This window comes from Artemia sp. Qi Xiang Cuo, chromosome 12, assembly GCF_049724085.1.
Source record: "Artemia sp. Qi Xiang Cuo chromosome 12, ASM4972408v1, whole genome shotgun sequence".
NCBI lineage: Eukaryota > Metazoa > Arthropoda > Branchiopoda > Anostraca > Artemiidae > Artemia > Artemia sp. Qi Xiang Cuo.
The window spans coordinates 20,931,628-20,946,316 of record NC_142805.1 but is presented as its reverse complement, the minus strand read 5'-3'; the positions used below and the strand labels follow the sequence as shown (position 1 = coordinate 20,946,316).

Genomic DNA, 14,689 nt, shown 5'->3' with positions numbered 1-14,689 from the left:
AAATTCAGCCTTCTGGTGTCAACCATTGTCACAAGACATTATTTCTACTACTATATTAAATGAAACAGTTGTTAATAAAAACCCAAGATACAGTAAAAAAAGGTTATGGAATCTCATACCAAAGGAGAAAAAGAAAAAAGAGCCAACTCCCCCCCCCCAAAGAAAATGTTTTTGTACTAAAACAAACATGAATTTCATCGATAATAAAATCTTATACGATTGAGAAATAAAAATAAAAAAGAACTAACAATCAACAGAGACAATGGCAGGTCACGATTAACAAGCGTAAGTACGGAGAATTATTACTAATCGTAATCCCTGATCAGTATATATATATATATATATATATATATATATATATATATATATATATATATATAAATTCTTTGCGTAATCAGTATTTCTAGTACCTAAAATTCCTTCTTTTTCCTCCCTACATAGTTCCATAATAAGAAGATAATGTCAAAATTTGGATTGATGTTTTCAGTAAAGTTGCTCTACTTAGCAGAAATCTTTCAGATACAGGAGTTGTGTGTATACAGGAAGGTATAAAAATGTGTGTATATACAGGAGCTGTGTGTTGATAAAATGGAGAATAATTTCCGACAGTTATAAAATAACTGTCGGAAAACTATTTGAGAAGTTATTCACGGAAAATGTTATTATTTGAAGCTTTGGCATGATTTTTTTTTCTTTATTTTGTATGTGTCTATACAAAATACAAAGGTGCTGTGGTGAGTAGCTAGTAGATGCAGTAGTATGATTTATTACGTTTCCGAGCTATCTTTTCACTTCCGTGAAAGATTTCAAGAGGGAATTTCAAGATTTCAAGAGGGAATTGATTCTTGACCTCCTAGTTCTATTCTTATTTTGTTAAAGCAAAATATAACTCGATAAGACTCTTGTATGAAATAGTCGTAGAATATCCATCCATAAAATTGGTCTCCGATGCAAGAGGGGTCTACTGTCGGATATTCAAGGAGCAAGGGCTATATAATAATTTTTTCTCCTTATTACTGGGGGGGCAACTGTCCCCTTGCCCCTCCCAAACGACACCCCTACCAATGACAGCATAGTCCCTTTAAAGATTACCTCTGCAGCCACTTTAGGCTATATAATTTGTTGATTTGCATAAGAAATCTATGAATCAATGCCTTTCCTTTTAGAAATAGAGGTTCATTTTTGGGGCCTATTTGAAATTGATGAATAAGGGTTCCATGAGTATTTTCCATGAGTATTTCCATGAGTATTCCATGAGTATCCATGTATATACAGGAGCTGTGTGTTGATAAAAAGGAGGTTCCCTTGATTCGTCTGAAGCACTTGATTGGTCTCCGAGGAAAAAACCTCCGATGCATAACAAACCTTGGAATTTTCTTTCTGGTTTATGGAGTATAAATCTCAGAGAACAATTAATGGATGCTTTAAAATATACACATCGAACTGATGAGTCAAGTCTGAGTGCATTTCCGTCTAATACAATTTATGCTACTTTCAGATAATCATCAGTGAAGATTAAATAAAAAACAAGCATTTGATTTCACATAAATCAATATTATACTAAAAAATTAGAAAGTTTTTACGTGTCTGCCTTTTTATCTCATTCTGCATGTCTATATTTACCATGATATAAGGAGAAAATGCGCACATCCCTACATGTAATAATAGTAACAGAAGGAGCCTCACTAAACATAAATTTTATTACAGCCAACCTGCCCCCCCCCCCTATACCCACAGGAGTAAAATTTTCTTAAAACGGAAAAATACAAGAGAAAAAACACTTTTCCTACCAGGAGGGGGGTCTTGAAAGCATTTGGAAAGTAACAGGCTGACAGCTTCAACTGATCCTGCAGCAACCGCCTCATGCAAAGGACTCCAGCCCGCATTATCCACTTGATTAATGTCGACTTTTGCTGCGAGCAGAGATCGGATTTGGGGAATGTAGTTATCTTGGCACGCTATATGAAGTTTCGTTTCTCCTAGGAAAAAAAACAGCATAAACATATGAATAAACAAATTATTTTAGCACAGCAAAAGTTACCAAAAAGATAAAAAAGAAATTTCAATCTGTGTCAAAGCATAGCTTCACCTGATAAATATAAAACAAACGGATATAAAAAAAAAGAAACATTTAAAAAAAAAGAAACATAAATATAAAACAAACATTTAATCGGTCTACGATCTATAAAATCAAAGTTCTTGGGTAGCCTTGGGTGTGAGGCATGCATGCAGAGAGAAAACCCTATGGGCCAGGCCCCTCAAAGGACTAGAGATAGATTTGCCACCCAAAATTTTCCCTTTAAAATTACGTTTTTTAGACCTTGAGGATATTTTGAAACTTTAAATTTACGTGGTTCTACCAAAAGTTTGATTTTATTTGTAATTGTTGTGTTGTTAGATTGTTTGATAAGTTCGGAACCTACTACACAAGCTAGAATTTTGTGACTCAAGGATCTAGAAGTGAATCCAACCTTTCACACTCTTTACAAGTATATATCCATGGTCAATTTTGGGATTGAGATTTGAGGAAAAACAGTATAAAAGAATGAGCCAAATACAAACTGTTTTTGTCAAACAGTTCGTGGTAAATAACTGTAAGTAAGGAGCGACCCGGCTCAATAGTAACCGAAGCTCTAAAAAACGGAATGTTGAAACCAATAGCTGCATCAAAAGAATCAGATTTTTATGCTGATTTTAAATATATAAGTTTCATCAAGTTTAGTCCTACTTATCAAAAGTTGAGCGAGCCTGTGAAAATTTGCCTTATTTTCGAAAAAAGGGGGAAACACCCCTTAAAAGACACCCCTAAAAATCACATCATCAGATTCAGAGTATTAGACAATCCTCTTTAGAAGTTTCAAGCTCCTATCTGCGAAAATGCGGAATTGTGTATTTTTTGTAAGAAGGAAGATTACGGATACGTGTTTATTCGTTTTTTTCCCTCAGGGGTGATCGTATCGACCCAGTGGGCGTACGATATCGCGAGAGGGCTAATTCGAACGGAAATTAAAAGTTCTAGTGCCCTTTTTAAGTAACAAAAAAATTGGAAGGCAACTAGGCGTCCTACCACGCTAATTTTTTTCCAAGTCACCCAATAAAAATTTTAAGATAGCCATTTTGTTCAGCATAGTCCAAAAATCTAATAACTATCTCTTTGAGTATGATTTATTCCCTCACAGTCGCCGGGGATAGGGCTACAAGTTGTAAAGTTTGCCCATTGTTTACATATAGTATATATTATTGCAGAGTATACAGACGCTTTCAGGGGAATTTTTTCTGGTGGCGGGGGATCGGGGGGAGGGGGTTACGTGGCAGGATCTTTCCATGAAGGAAGGGAATTTTCCATGACGGAGGCACCAGATTTTCAAGCATTATTTAAAAAACGATCAGAAATTAAACAAAAAAAACAAGTTTTTTCAACTGAAAGTAAGGAGCAACATTAAAACTTAAACGAACAGAAATTATTGCGTATATGAGGAGGTTCGCCCCGTCGTCAATACATCGCTGTTTATGCTGAAGTTTTATATAAAAAAAACAAGTTTTATCAACTGAAAGTAAGGAGCAACGCTAAAACTTAAAACGAACAGAAATTATTACGTATATGAGGAGGTTCGCCCCGTCGTCAATACATCGCTGTTTACACTGAACTTTTAATACTTTCAAAAGAACCATTTATTCTAATTAAACGGCCTTTGTGATTTAGGCGCCATTCTTAAAGAATTGGACCAAGATTCTAGCTTTAGCGTAAAGAACGAGGTATTGACGATCGGGCGACCCCCCGCATATAAGTAATAATTTCTGTTCATTTTAAGTTTTAATGTTGCTCCTTACTTTCAGTTGAAAAACTTGTTTTTTTTATTTAATTGTACAACAAAAATGAAAGTTCAGGTAAAAAGAAGGCGAGGTTTCAACTTGAGCCCTGCTTCAGACCCGACCTCTGTTATTTATTTTCACTTCACGTGAAAATTAACTAAATTTTCTTGTCAAAAATCAGATATGTCAAAGACAAATAATAAAATAGTTATAACAAATAATAAAAGACACAAAATAAATGGATTTATCCCCATTTAAAGCTTTTTGTTCGTCGAAGACAAATTTTTTATAAAACTAACAGTTAACCTTTGCAGTTCAAAAATCCCAACGGTAGATTTTACATCCTTTTATCACTCAATCAATCGATTTATTTAAAGAAAATAGAGAAAATTACAGAACCTTAGACCCCCACAAAGGTTCATTCACCTGTAAGAGTGGGAGACTAAACATTAATTACATTAAATTACTGCATTAATTAAGAATTAAATTAAGCACTAATTACATGAAATAATAGCACAAAAAACAAGTTCAAAAGGAAATATAGAGGGAAAAAAAGAAGGGAGGAGAGAGGTAATTGTCTAGGTATATGAGATGGTCAGTTAGCTTTTTTTAAATTGTCCATAAGAATGACATAGCAGAATTTGAACTGGTAGGGAATACCATTTGGAGGCACAACATAAAACTGGATCAAAATCTGATCTTATGGTTTTAGTTTTATGAATCAAAATATCCATTTCATTTCTGAGAAGAGAAACACAAAGTTCCTTTGGAACTTAAAAGCTATAGTTGTTTGAAGAAATTAAGGAGGAGCCCATGAAAACACCTAAAAATGATACAAGAGGAAAGGTAGATGTTCTTTCAGCTGGCCTGTCACCTCACATACTAATTTAATTGCTCTGTTATATATTTTGAAAACAGGGAGGGCAAAAGAAGAGAATGTTGACAGCCATACTGATGGACAGTAGTACATAGACCCCGGCGCCACGCCGGCGGATCGACCGAACGCCACCAACGAAAGGCCCGGTTGGGCTGACTTTGAATTAATTTTACGGCAATTCTTTATTGCGTCAACGGCAAATTCGGAGCTTTTCTTTTCTCGTGTGGTTAATTATTTCGATATTTCTGATTAGAAATCAAGCAGGGCTTACACTATCCCCGAATTTTCGGGGTTTCCCAAAAAATCTATGTGTCACCCCAAAAAAAACATTTGGTTCCCCGAATCTCCGAGAATCACATAATCACGGAGCCACCCCTAGTGATTTATCACTAGTGACTGTCCCTGCCGTCTCTTGCGTCACTTTGCATAAAAACCACAACAGACACAATGCAATTGCAATATACACAGTTCTTCATATGTTGACAAAAGTATTGTCTTTTTGAAATGAGATTAAACCATTTCGAATGCAGTTTCCCAATCCTTTATAGTCAATTATTTTATTTTTAAGTTGAACAGAAGGCATACACTATATAAGTTCATTTGGATTTTGAAATTGATATTCAACAGATAGTTGCGACAGCTGAATCGTAAGTTTGCAGAATTTTGTTTTCTTTTGCTATTTTTAAATACATTTTCTTAATGTTTAATACACAATTATTGAACACCTGATACATTAAAGAAAATACAATCTTCTTTCTTGAATTTTTTTACCCCCCCCCTCCAAAAAAACCTTCTATTGAGACAAAATTTAGCTATAGACTATGTAAAAGGTTCGGGAATTGAAGATTGAAACGGAAGTTAACCCAAAAATATGAAAAAAAAAAAAAAATGTAAATGATTGCATATAGAGGGGGGGGGAGGAGGCTATCATTTTAAAATTATAATACCTCATTTTTTTTTCATTACCTGGATTGAAAGTAGGGATGCCAAAAAGATAATTATTTTTTCTCATTTAAAGCGGAGACGGAAGAAAATGATATAAAATTCCCCGGGAAACCATAGATATTTTGATAGACCCACGGCCCCCATTGTGACTTGTTCATTGTCGTGGGTATTTTTGGATTTCTCATAGGCTATTGGCCTAATTTGGATTTTGTGTGTGCTCCCTTTTAACTCGATTCCTTGGATCTTATTGAATGCCACGGCGAATCTATGACTCAGTTTTCCAATAATTTGAGGCATATTTGAATAATTTCGACATTTTTGTTGTTGTTATTGTACCCCTTTACTTATTCCCTCAATTTTTTTCCAAGGAACACTAAGCTGTTTAACGTTATTTCGCGTGTTTGTTTGAACCATATAGTTAATTATTAAGTAAATTATTTTTTTAATGTACAACTGAGACGGTATCCTATCAAGATGGTATCCAGAGGAGGAGGGGGGGGGGTTTAAGAAGGTATTATATTTAATTGATAGTAACTCATTTTTTTTATACTGAAAGCAGGAATGCCAAAATTTAATTAATTATTTTTTTAAATTTAAAGCAGACAGTATCCTATTATGGTGGTATCCAGAGGGGGGAGAGGCCGAAGGGAGTTGTCATGTTTAAATGATAATCCTTCGAACTTTATTTTATTGAAAGCAGGGATGCCAAAAAGTTAATTATTTTTTTAAAATTTAAAGCAGATACGGTATCCTATCAGGGTGGTATCCAGAGGGGGAGAGGCCGAAGGGAGTTGTCATGTTTAAATGATAATCCTTCGAAATTTATTTTATTGAAAGCAGGGATGCCAAAAAGTGAATTCTTTTTTTTTAATTTGACGCAGATACGGTATCCTATCATTGTGGTGCCAAAATGAAGTGCGGTTCAGAGCTTTTTTATGTGCTAAAGGGCGCTAGACAAGGTGGCCTCACTTTCCCCGCGCTTTTTAATATATCAGTCATTCCAGCCCAAAGTTCTATTGGGTCCACCTGTATTTACGGGGCTTTAGGCGTCTCTTTACTTACGTATGCTGATAATATCCTGAATCTGAGTCGCACTTTCTCTGGTGGTGAGAGCACTTTCTCGAAGTTAAAACTAGAATATCAGCAGATTGGTTTAAGTTTTAATGTGGATAAAACTGTAGTTGTCGGTTTCAACCTCAAAGGACACTCTGATAAATCCCTCCAACTTACTGGTTTATACATGTATTGAAGACACTTTATAACTGAGAAGTCAACGCCTAATATTTTAAAATAAGTGCTAGAAACGGTTATAGGCCAATACGATCGACAATCATCGATATCTTTTTTCCCTTTTTTGGGTATAGGCGTAATCTGGCCAGTACAAGACTGTTAAGGCACACTACCAGAAGGAATAGACATTTGAAAAAGTAACGAAAGGTGCTGCAACAAAAGACTACTACAATGTTCGAAGTGCTTAACAGATCAACACCGGCAGAAGATTTCTTCTTAATTTTTTAACAGTAAACTCAATATCAAACGGCGTCACTATAAAAGAAGAACGAATAGAATTAGCAAGCAAACGGTCAAGCTCTTTTTCTTATTTACTTTCTGCAACAAGGTCAGGCGACGAAAACTCACTTTTATAATAATAATAATCAATCCTGCTTTTTTCTGGAATACTAGCGACAGAAGTCTGGTCACTTCGTTTAAAAGTTTTCCACAAAAGTGAAGGATAACTAGTGTCTTGTCAACATTTTTTGGATTAACGTCATTTTGTGGTCTTTAAGGGCTCTTGTGAACTTTCTTTTTGTCTTCAGATGCAATTCGTTTACTATACCGGAGCGGTTTATCGGATTCGTTCCAGATTCGGAGCCACAATTTAGCTGAATCATAAGCTGCAACTAGACTTTGATTTTTAGACCAGTCGGTGACTTCCGTCTTTTCGAAAACACGTCAAGATGGGACAGCACAATTTTCTGCGCATCGAAGCGCGTGGTTGATTTCTGCAAGATAACTCGTCGGCTGTATTTCGATCTCGTACTCACAAATATAAGACCAGCATTCTTAACTAAGTAGGTGAAAATGAACTTTTAATTTGATGAAACTTTAATTTAGATTTTTAATTGAAATTTTTATTTGATGAGTAACGTGTCACACTCGGACAAGAATAACTGACAATCAACGTGACTCCAGTCTTGAACATAATACCACTTTTCCTCTTGCGGGGTTTTGCTTTCGACATCGCACTCAATTGTCACACAAAAAAGTAAGTGGTCAGAGAAGAAGCCTTCACGAGGTACAGCGGCTTGTTTAATGGGAAAGGAAGAAACAACATGATTGGAAATAACAGAACCAACAATATTGGCAAGGGTACAAAGTGAGTCTATTTTCATATGTGATAGGAAATTTCAATTTCAGCATTGTTAATTTGTGTAGAAGAGAGATAGAGCAAGCAGGAAGAGTTGTAATTGTTATTATATTAAATATATGGAAACAAAATATTTTTTAAATCAAAAATTAATTATCTAGCTAGATACAAAATATCCATATAATATACATGGAAAAAACAAAAAGCTTTACCAAAAATTAATACAGGCATTCACCACGATGCCGGCGCAAAGATCAAATAGGAAAAGAGATAATAGTCTATTTTCTAAGTTTTGCTTTTCGCCCCCCTCAATTTTCTCCTGCAAAATAAGAAAAAAAATGTACTTATCAAGCTTATCTTAAAAAAATCCAAGTTGTCAATATTCACACGACCCTCCCATAACCAATCGTCTAACTTTTAATTGTTGTTACTTTCAGCCCAAAATGATCATGGATTCCTTGAGAATTAATAGACTCATAGACTCATACTCATTTATAGACTCATTTATTTTATAAACAACTATCGTAGCCGTGGTCGAAGCCGTGACTAAATGGCGCTGTTTAGTACATTGCATAAAACTGGTCACTGGCGGTTAAAATAACTGACAAAAAAAAGGCACGAATAAATTACTGTGACGGGTTGTTCGACATTTTGGCGGTACTAGTTGGTTTTTATGGCTGGTGTTGGCGGTGATAGGCGCAGGTGGGGGAAGCAACGAACGGTGTTTCTGGGACCAAAGAAGGGACTGCCCAAAATTGCACATCAACTGCAAGCGCCTATCACGCAACGTTGGCAGTCGTAAGGCACTAAGGGCAGCCTCATAAGAGTTGTATTTCAGGCCTATTTTTGATTCCGTGTAAAATATACTCTGTATATTTTTGATTCCGCGTAAAACTCATTTAAATCAGACCTATATTTAAAATGAAACTACGTAAAACTTCTGTATTGTGTTTGCAAATTAGCAATTCCTCATAAAAACAATGCGAGTTTGAAATTTATTAACACTGCAAACGTCTTTTACAGGAAACACTTAAAATTCTTTGTTTTCGCATATAAGACCTTAAGGGTTCTCAGACGAGGTCCGATTTACACCCCACCCCCCTGAAAAACTTGATAGTAGGCTAAGATTTATATTTAGTTAATGTTTTAAAATATGGAGGTCTGAGATATGGACTAAATCAGTGACGCCAATTGGAAGGGGTTAGTGTGGAGGCATTTACCCCTCCCTAGTCGTGAAAACAAATAAATAAATAATTTTTTTTTAGTACATTCATTGAGAAATACTGCTTTTTTTGTATTATCATTTGAAACAAAATAGCCCCCAAATTTTGAAAAATACAACTGCCCCCCCCCAGTCCATGAATCAGTACCACTGGGATAATTTAGAAAACATTTTTAAAGTGTTTTTTTTATTAAGATTAATTTTTTAATATTGTGAGGCTCTGCATACGAGTTTGGTTAGGTGTCAAAATTCCAAAATTATATTCAGCGTTATTTCGATTCCGGGTAAACTTTATTTGAATCAGACCCATATTTAAAATGAAACTACGCCCCTTCGTAAAAGAAAATCATAGTAACAGAAAACCAATTATAATAACCATAGTAAAAGCAATATTAAAACTTGAAACGAAATTATCCATAAAGGCCCATTAACAGTGTGACTTTATTAATACCGATTGACCAGAAATTATTGGTAAATGAGGGGGGCTTCCCCTTTGCTCTACGTTAAAGTCACAAAGTTTTTTTAAAATACTTCTCGTTCAAATTCAACGGCCCTTGTGTTTCAGGAATTGTCCTTAAAGAATTAGGACAAAAAGTCAAATTTCAGCATGAAAAGCGAGGAACGAGGAAGGGATAGCCCCTCACATAGGGAATAATCTCTGTTTGTTTTAAGTTTTAATGTTGCTCCTTGCTTTCAGTTGAAAAAACTCGATATTTTAAATTTAGTTTCTGACCGTTTTAAAATCATACCAGCAAACCCATCTCCCCACCCCATGTAAAATTGCCAGCCCCTGCGGATTTTCAACACGCAAAAAATCCGGTCCCTCCCACAGTTAATTCCCCCCTTCCGAAAATTTCCGTATATTTCCCAATAACAAGTACTATATATAAACAATGAACAAGTTGCTTAACTTACATCCCTTTCCCCAGGAGCTTTGGTGGTCATGTCATACCCAAAGGTATATTTATTGGACTTTTCAACTATGCTGACTCAAATAAACTAAGAAAAAACGTTTTCGCATGCTGACTAATGGTCCGAGTTGCGTAGGTACCGATCTCCTGATTCACTGCCTTCGACCGGGAGCGCAATGCATGGTTGGGGAAAAATCATCCGAACCTCAAATGATTATCTAAAAATTTTGATCGTATGTCTTAGAAGAAAAAAGGGGCATGGGAGACCCAGAGGGCAAAAAGGGCAATGTCATACCCAGAGGTATATTTATTGGACTTTTCAACTATGCTGACTCAAATAAACTAAGAAAAAACGTTTTCGCATGCTGACTAATGGTCTGAGTTGCGTAGGTACCGATCTCCTGATTCACTGCCTTCGACCGGGAGCGCAATGCATGGTTGGGGGAAAATCATCCGAACCTCAAATGATTATCTCAAAATTTTGATCGTATGTCTTAGAAGAAAAAAGGGGCGTGGGAGGAGGGCTAGTTGCCCTCCAATTTTTGGAAACTGAAAAATGGCACTAAAGCTTTGGTTTCTGTTCGAACGAGCCCTCTTCCGATCTTCTTGGACTATTATTTCGATACGATCACCCTAAAAAAAGAAAAAGATACACATCCGTGATCTTTCTTCTGGCAAAATACAAAATTTCATATTTTTGTAGACAGAAGCTTGAAACTTTGTTCTCTGATATGCTGAATCTCATGGTGTGATTTTCATCAAGATCGCTTGACTTTTCGGGGATGTTTCACCCCTTTTTAAAAAATCAGGTAAATTTCTAAGACTCGTGGCTCTTGACGAATAACATTAAATTTAATGCATTTTACACATTTGGAATCCCCATAAAAACATTTTTTTTTGTATTAATTGTTACTAAAATTCCTAGTTATAGAGTTTGGGTTACTATTGAGTTGAGTCGCTATTTACATGCAATTTGTTACCACCAAATGTTTTGATCATGTCAAATAAAAAAAAAACCAAAAAAACAAGCATGACAATAGTTAATCAGACGAAAGGGTAATAGAACTTGTGATAATGCAAATATAGAGCCTTGCACCTCATTGCACCTCATCATTCGTACTAGAATAACAGAAGGTCTTCAGAATAGGTTTTGACCAGCGTCGTAAGGGTCGGTCAATCTCGTAGCTAAATACTTACATACTAAATAACATACATACCATTTCTGTTTAACTGCCTGTTCATGGGAGCCTTCTCCAATTTTGTCAAAGATAATTCAGTTGGCACTTGACTCTGTTTTATAGTAGAATCCAAATTCTTCTTCAACTGAAACTAAAATTTTACAGTTTAAGGTATATGGTTAGGTTACAACATGTTGACTAAATTGATATCCAACTCCTCCTATAACTGAAATCGAAATTTCGCAATTAAACTATACGATTAAGTTATAACAATTCAACTAAATTATCCAACTCCTCTTTCAGCTGAAACTGAAGTTTTACAGTTGAAGATATACGTTTTTTATAAAGAAAAAAAAAACAAAAAAAAAAACAATATTTGCATCTTATTCTTTGCTCTTATTCTTGTTTGATTATTCGAAAACACTAACGTATTATCTCATAAAAATTTTAAGCCTTAAGGCCGATAGAATCTAGCCCCTAGTCCCGTATTGTAAAGTAAAGATCAATCCACTGCGCCACTGCACAATATTCTCCCGTTCAGACTCTAAGCAAATTTTCAGTTTCATCCCAATTAGTTTTCTAGAGAAGATATAGAACTTTTCTACCCGACACACTATAACTACAATTTTTGAATTTATACTGTAAAGTTTTCAAAATGAATTTTTGCAAAAATCCTTTTGTAACCTTCAGTTACTATGGGCTGTGGTTCGCTCTATGCTAGGTTGCAGCCAGAGCTGCAACCATCATGCTCAATTTGATAATGTTGTTTTCCATTTTATGTTTTTGCTATCTATTAGCAATATTGTTACATTATCTTTACACGGCGAATAAATGTAGAATCTTTCCTTTACTTATTCCTTCCAGAAAGATGAAATCAGGCTTTTAGTCTCTATTGCGCATGATTATCTCAAACCATGATGAACTCAACTCCACTAAGGAAGATAACAACTGCTACTATTTAACATAATTTTACAATAGCATTGTACATTCTAATGTGTAATATTAGCCTAGTTTAACGTTTTATTAACGAGAAATATGCGTCACGAGACTGTCGCAATAGGCGCCATAGAACAGAAGCTAACGACCCGGAAAAATTTTGTATTTTGAATGCTTACATTGAATTTGGTATAGTTTTCAATATTCTTACAAAAAAAAGAAAAAAAAGATATGAGGTTTTTGTGATCTATCGGAGATATCTGTTGTTGATTTTTACACGACTGATAATTTCACCATTCTTCCTTTGCCTAACTAAACTATAATCAACTATAAAAACTAAACTATAAAAAAACGCAATGCACGTCGTTATTGCTTATTTAGGCTTCGATTCTCCATTGATCATGCTTTTCTCAAATTACGATGAACTCAAATCAAAAAAAGGAAGAAAATTCCTACTATTAGGCAGAATCTGACAATACCATTGAACGTTTTAGTGTTTAACATTGGTTTAAGAAAATTCGATACTCTAAAACTATATACTAAGACCTATATACTAAGTTATGCTTATCTAATGCTTATCTCAAACCATGAACTCAACTCCACTAAGGAAGATAACAACTGCTTACATTTTAATGTTTAATATTAGTTTAACATTTTATTAACGGGAAATATGCGTCGCGAGACTGTCGCCATAGGCTCCACAGGACGGAAGCTAACGACCCGGGAAAGTTTTCTTTTTGAATGCTTACATTCAATGTCGAACAAATAAACATTCAAATGCAGATAAATCCATTTATTTAGACAGTGAAAAATTTCGATCACATATACAGCGATCGTCTTCAGTAGAAATACTAAAATAATAAAATTATAAAATACTAAAATATAAAATAACAATAAAATAGAACGGCAGTGTGGTCTAAGAAAACAACACCGAATTCAAGGTGTTATGTCGAAAATACGTCGTACACATGGGGATGTGAGACCAACCGAGTAAAAAGCTATAAACTCAACATTTGGTTTGCAATTAGAAAACACGGAAGACTTTGCCACTTTCATTGGAAATTTGTTTTAGATAAGATAAGATATTTATTTCAAAAATATCACTATCACAAGCCCATAAAGGGCCGAATTCGGACTTCGGAGTCGACAATATAAATGGTTGCGCCAAAACTGGCCAAAATGCAACAAACAACAACGAAACAGGAAAATCATAATGAACAATCATTTAACAGTCAATAATTAAAACTGTAAAAAGTCAAACAAATAGTTAAAAAGATAAAAACTGACCAAACAAAACTTACACAAATACAAATCAGAATAAGAATTAGAACGGACATAAAAAAAAGGAAGGGGGGGGGGGAATAAGCGAATATACACAAAAAAAAGAGCGAGAAATAAATGCATATAAATTAAAAGGGACACTAAGAAAGTGTCAATAATTCAACTACAGTAAGTCAATAAAAGAGTTAAAAAATAAAAACTGGTCCAGAAGGGGGGGGGGAAGGGGACAAAATAAATGAATAAATACCCCCCCCCCCCCAAAAAAAAATAACGGAAAATAAAATATTTAAAAATTAAAGGAGGAACTGAAAAAAAGGGGGGGACAAGCAAATGAGTGCAAGAACCTGGGCAGCACCATCAGCTAATACACAAAAAAGAGGGAAAAAAAGAAACTATTGGGACATTTTATTCATTTTTTTTTGTAATAAAGGGGACAAAAGTTCTTTCGTATCTTGAAGTAACGCAGCGAATGGGGGACAAAACAGGGATGGGCTCAGAAACAGCTCGAGGCAGCCGTAATCTGGATGGGGAGTGACGTTTGGGGAAAATACTTGCCGTCCGAGGGTTTGTTATGGCATTTTTGCAAAACCGAGGCACAAATTATTTCTTCGTCTCTCGAGGGTCTCTAGTTTTGAATATTTAACAAATGCAAATATGGTATCTTGCCCTCATTAAAAATAATTCTTAGAGCTCTCTTTTAGACATTTTCAATTTTTTGTGTTGCTTCATTTGAGAGGCCAGGGTGCCACACAGGACAAGCATACTCTAATATGGGACGCACAAAAGAAATGTATACTTGTAGTAAATGTGATTGGGGGCAAATAATTTATTTAAAAGTTTAAGGAGGGAAAGCGAGGAGTTTGCTTGTCGTAAGATATTATTTATATGGGCATTCCATTTCAAATTAGAAGAAATTGTAACACCAAGGAGTTTAAGAGATGTGACAGAGGTTTCAGGAGGTATAGGAGCAAGAAAAAGGGGAGGGGATACTTAAGGAGACTTACTGAGACTATTTCGGATCTAGAAGGGCTAACTGTCATGTCAAGGGAAAAGGCCTCACAGGCAATATCTTGGAGTATGCCCATTGGGTTGCTAAACATGTTTTTATGACATATCTCTAAAACTGTCAAGTCATCGACAAATTTCCACTTATTGTCA

At 35.2% G+C, this 14,689-nt stretch overlaps 1 protein-coding gene across 3 annotated transcripts in view; it reads right to left on the bottom strand.

Moving 5' to 3' along the window:
- Positions 1-14,689, bottom strand: part of LOC148945887 (uncharacterized) — an 85,952-nt gene that overhangs the window by 10,382 nt on the left and 60,881 nt on the right. For all 3 annotated transcript variants that reach the window (XM_089097856.1, XM_089097855.1, XM_089097857.1), the window contains 2 exons: positions 11,354-11,465; positions 1,791-1,979 (listed from right to left, as the gene is read on the bottom strand). In XM_089097856.1, coding sequence (XP_088953982.1) covers positions 1,791-1,979; positions 11,354-11,465 — 301 coding nt within the window. The remainder of the gene's footprint in view (positions 1-1,790; positions 1,980-11,353; positions 11,466-14,689) is intronic.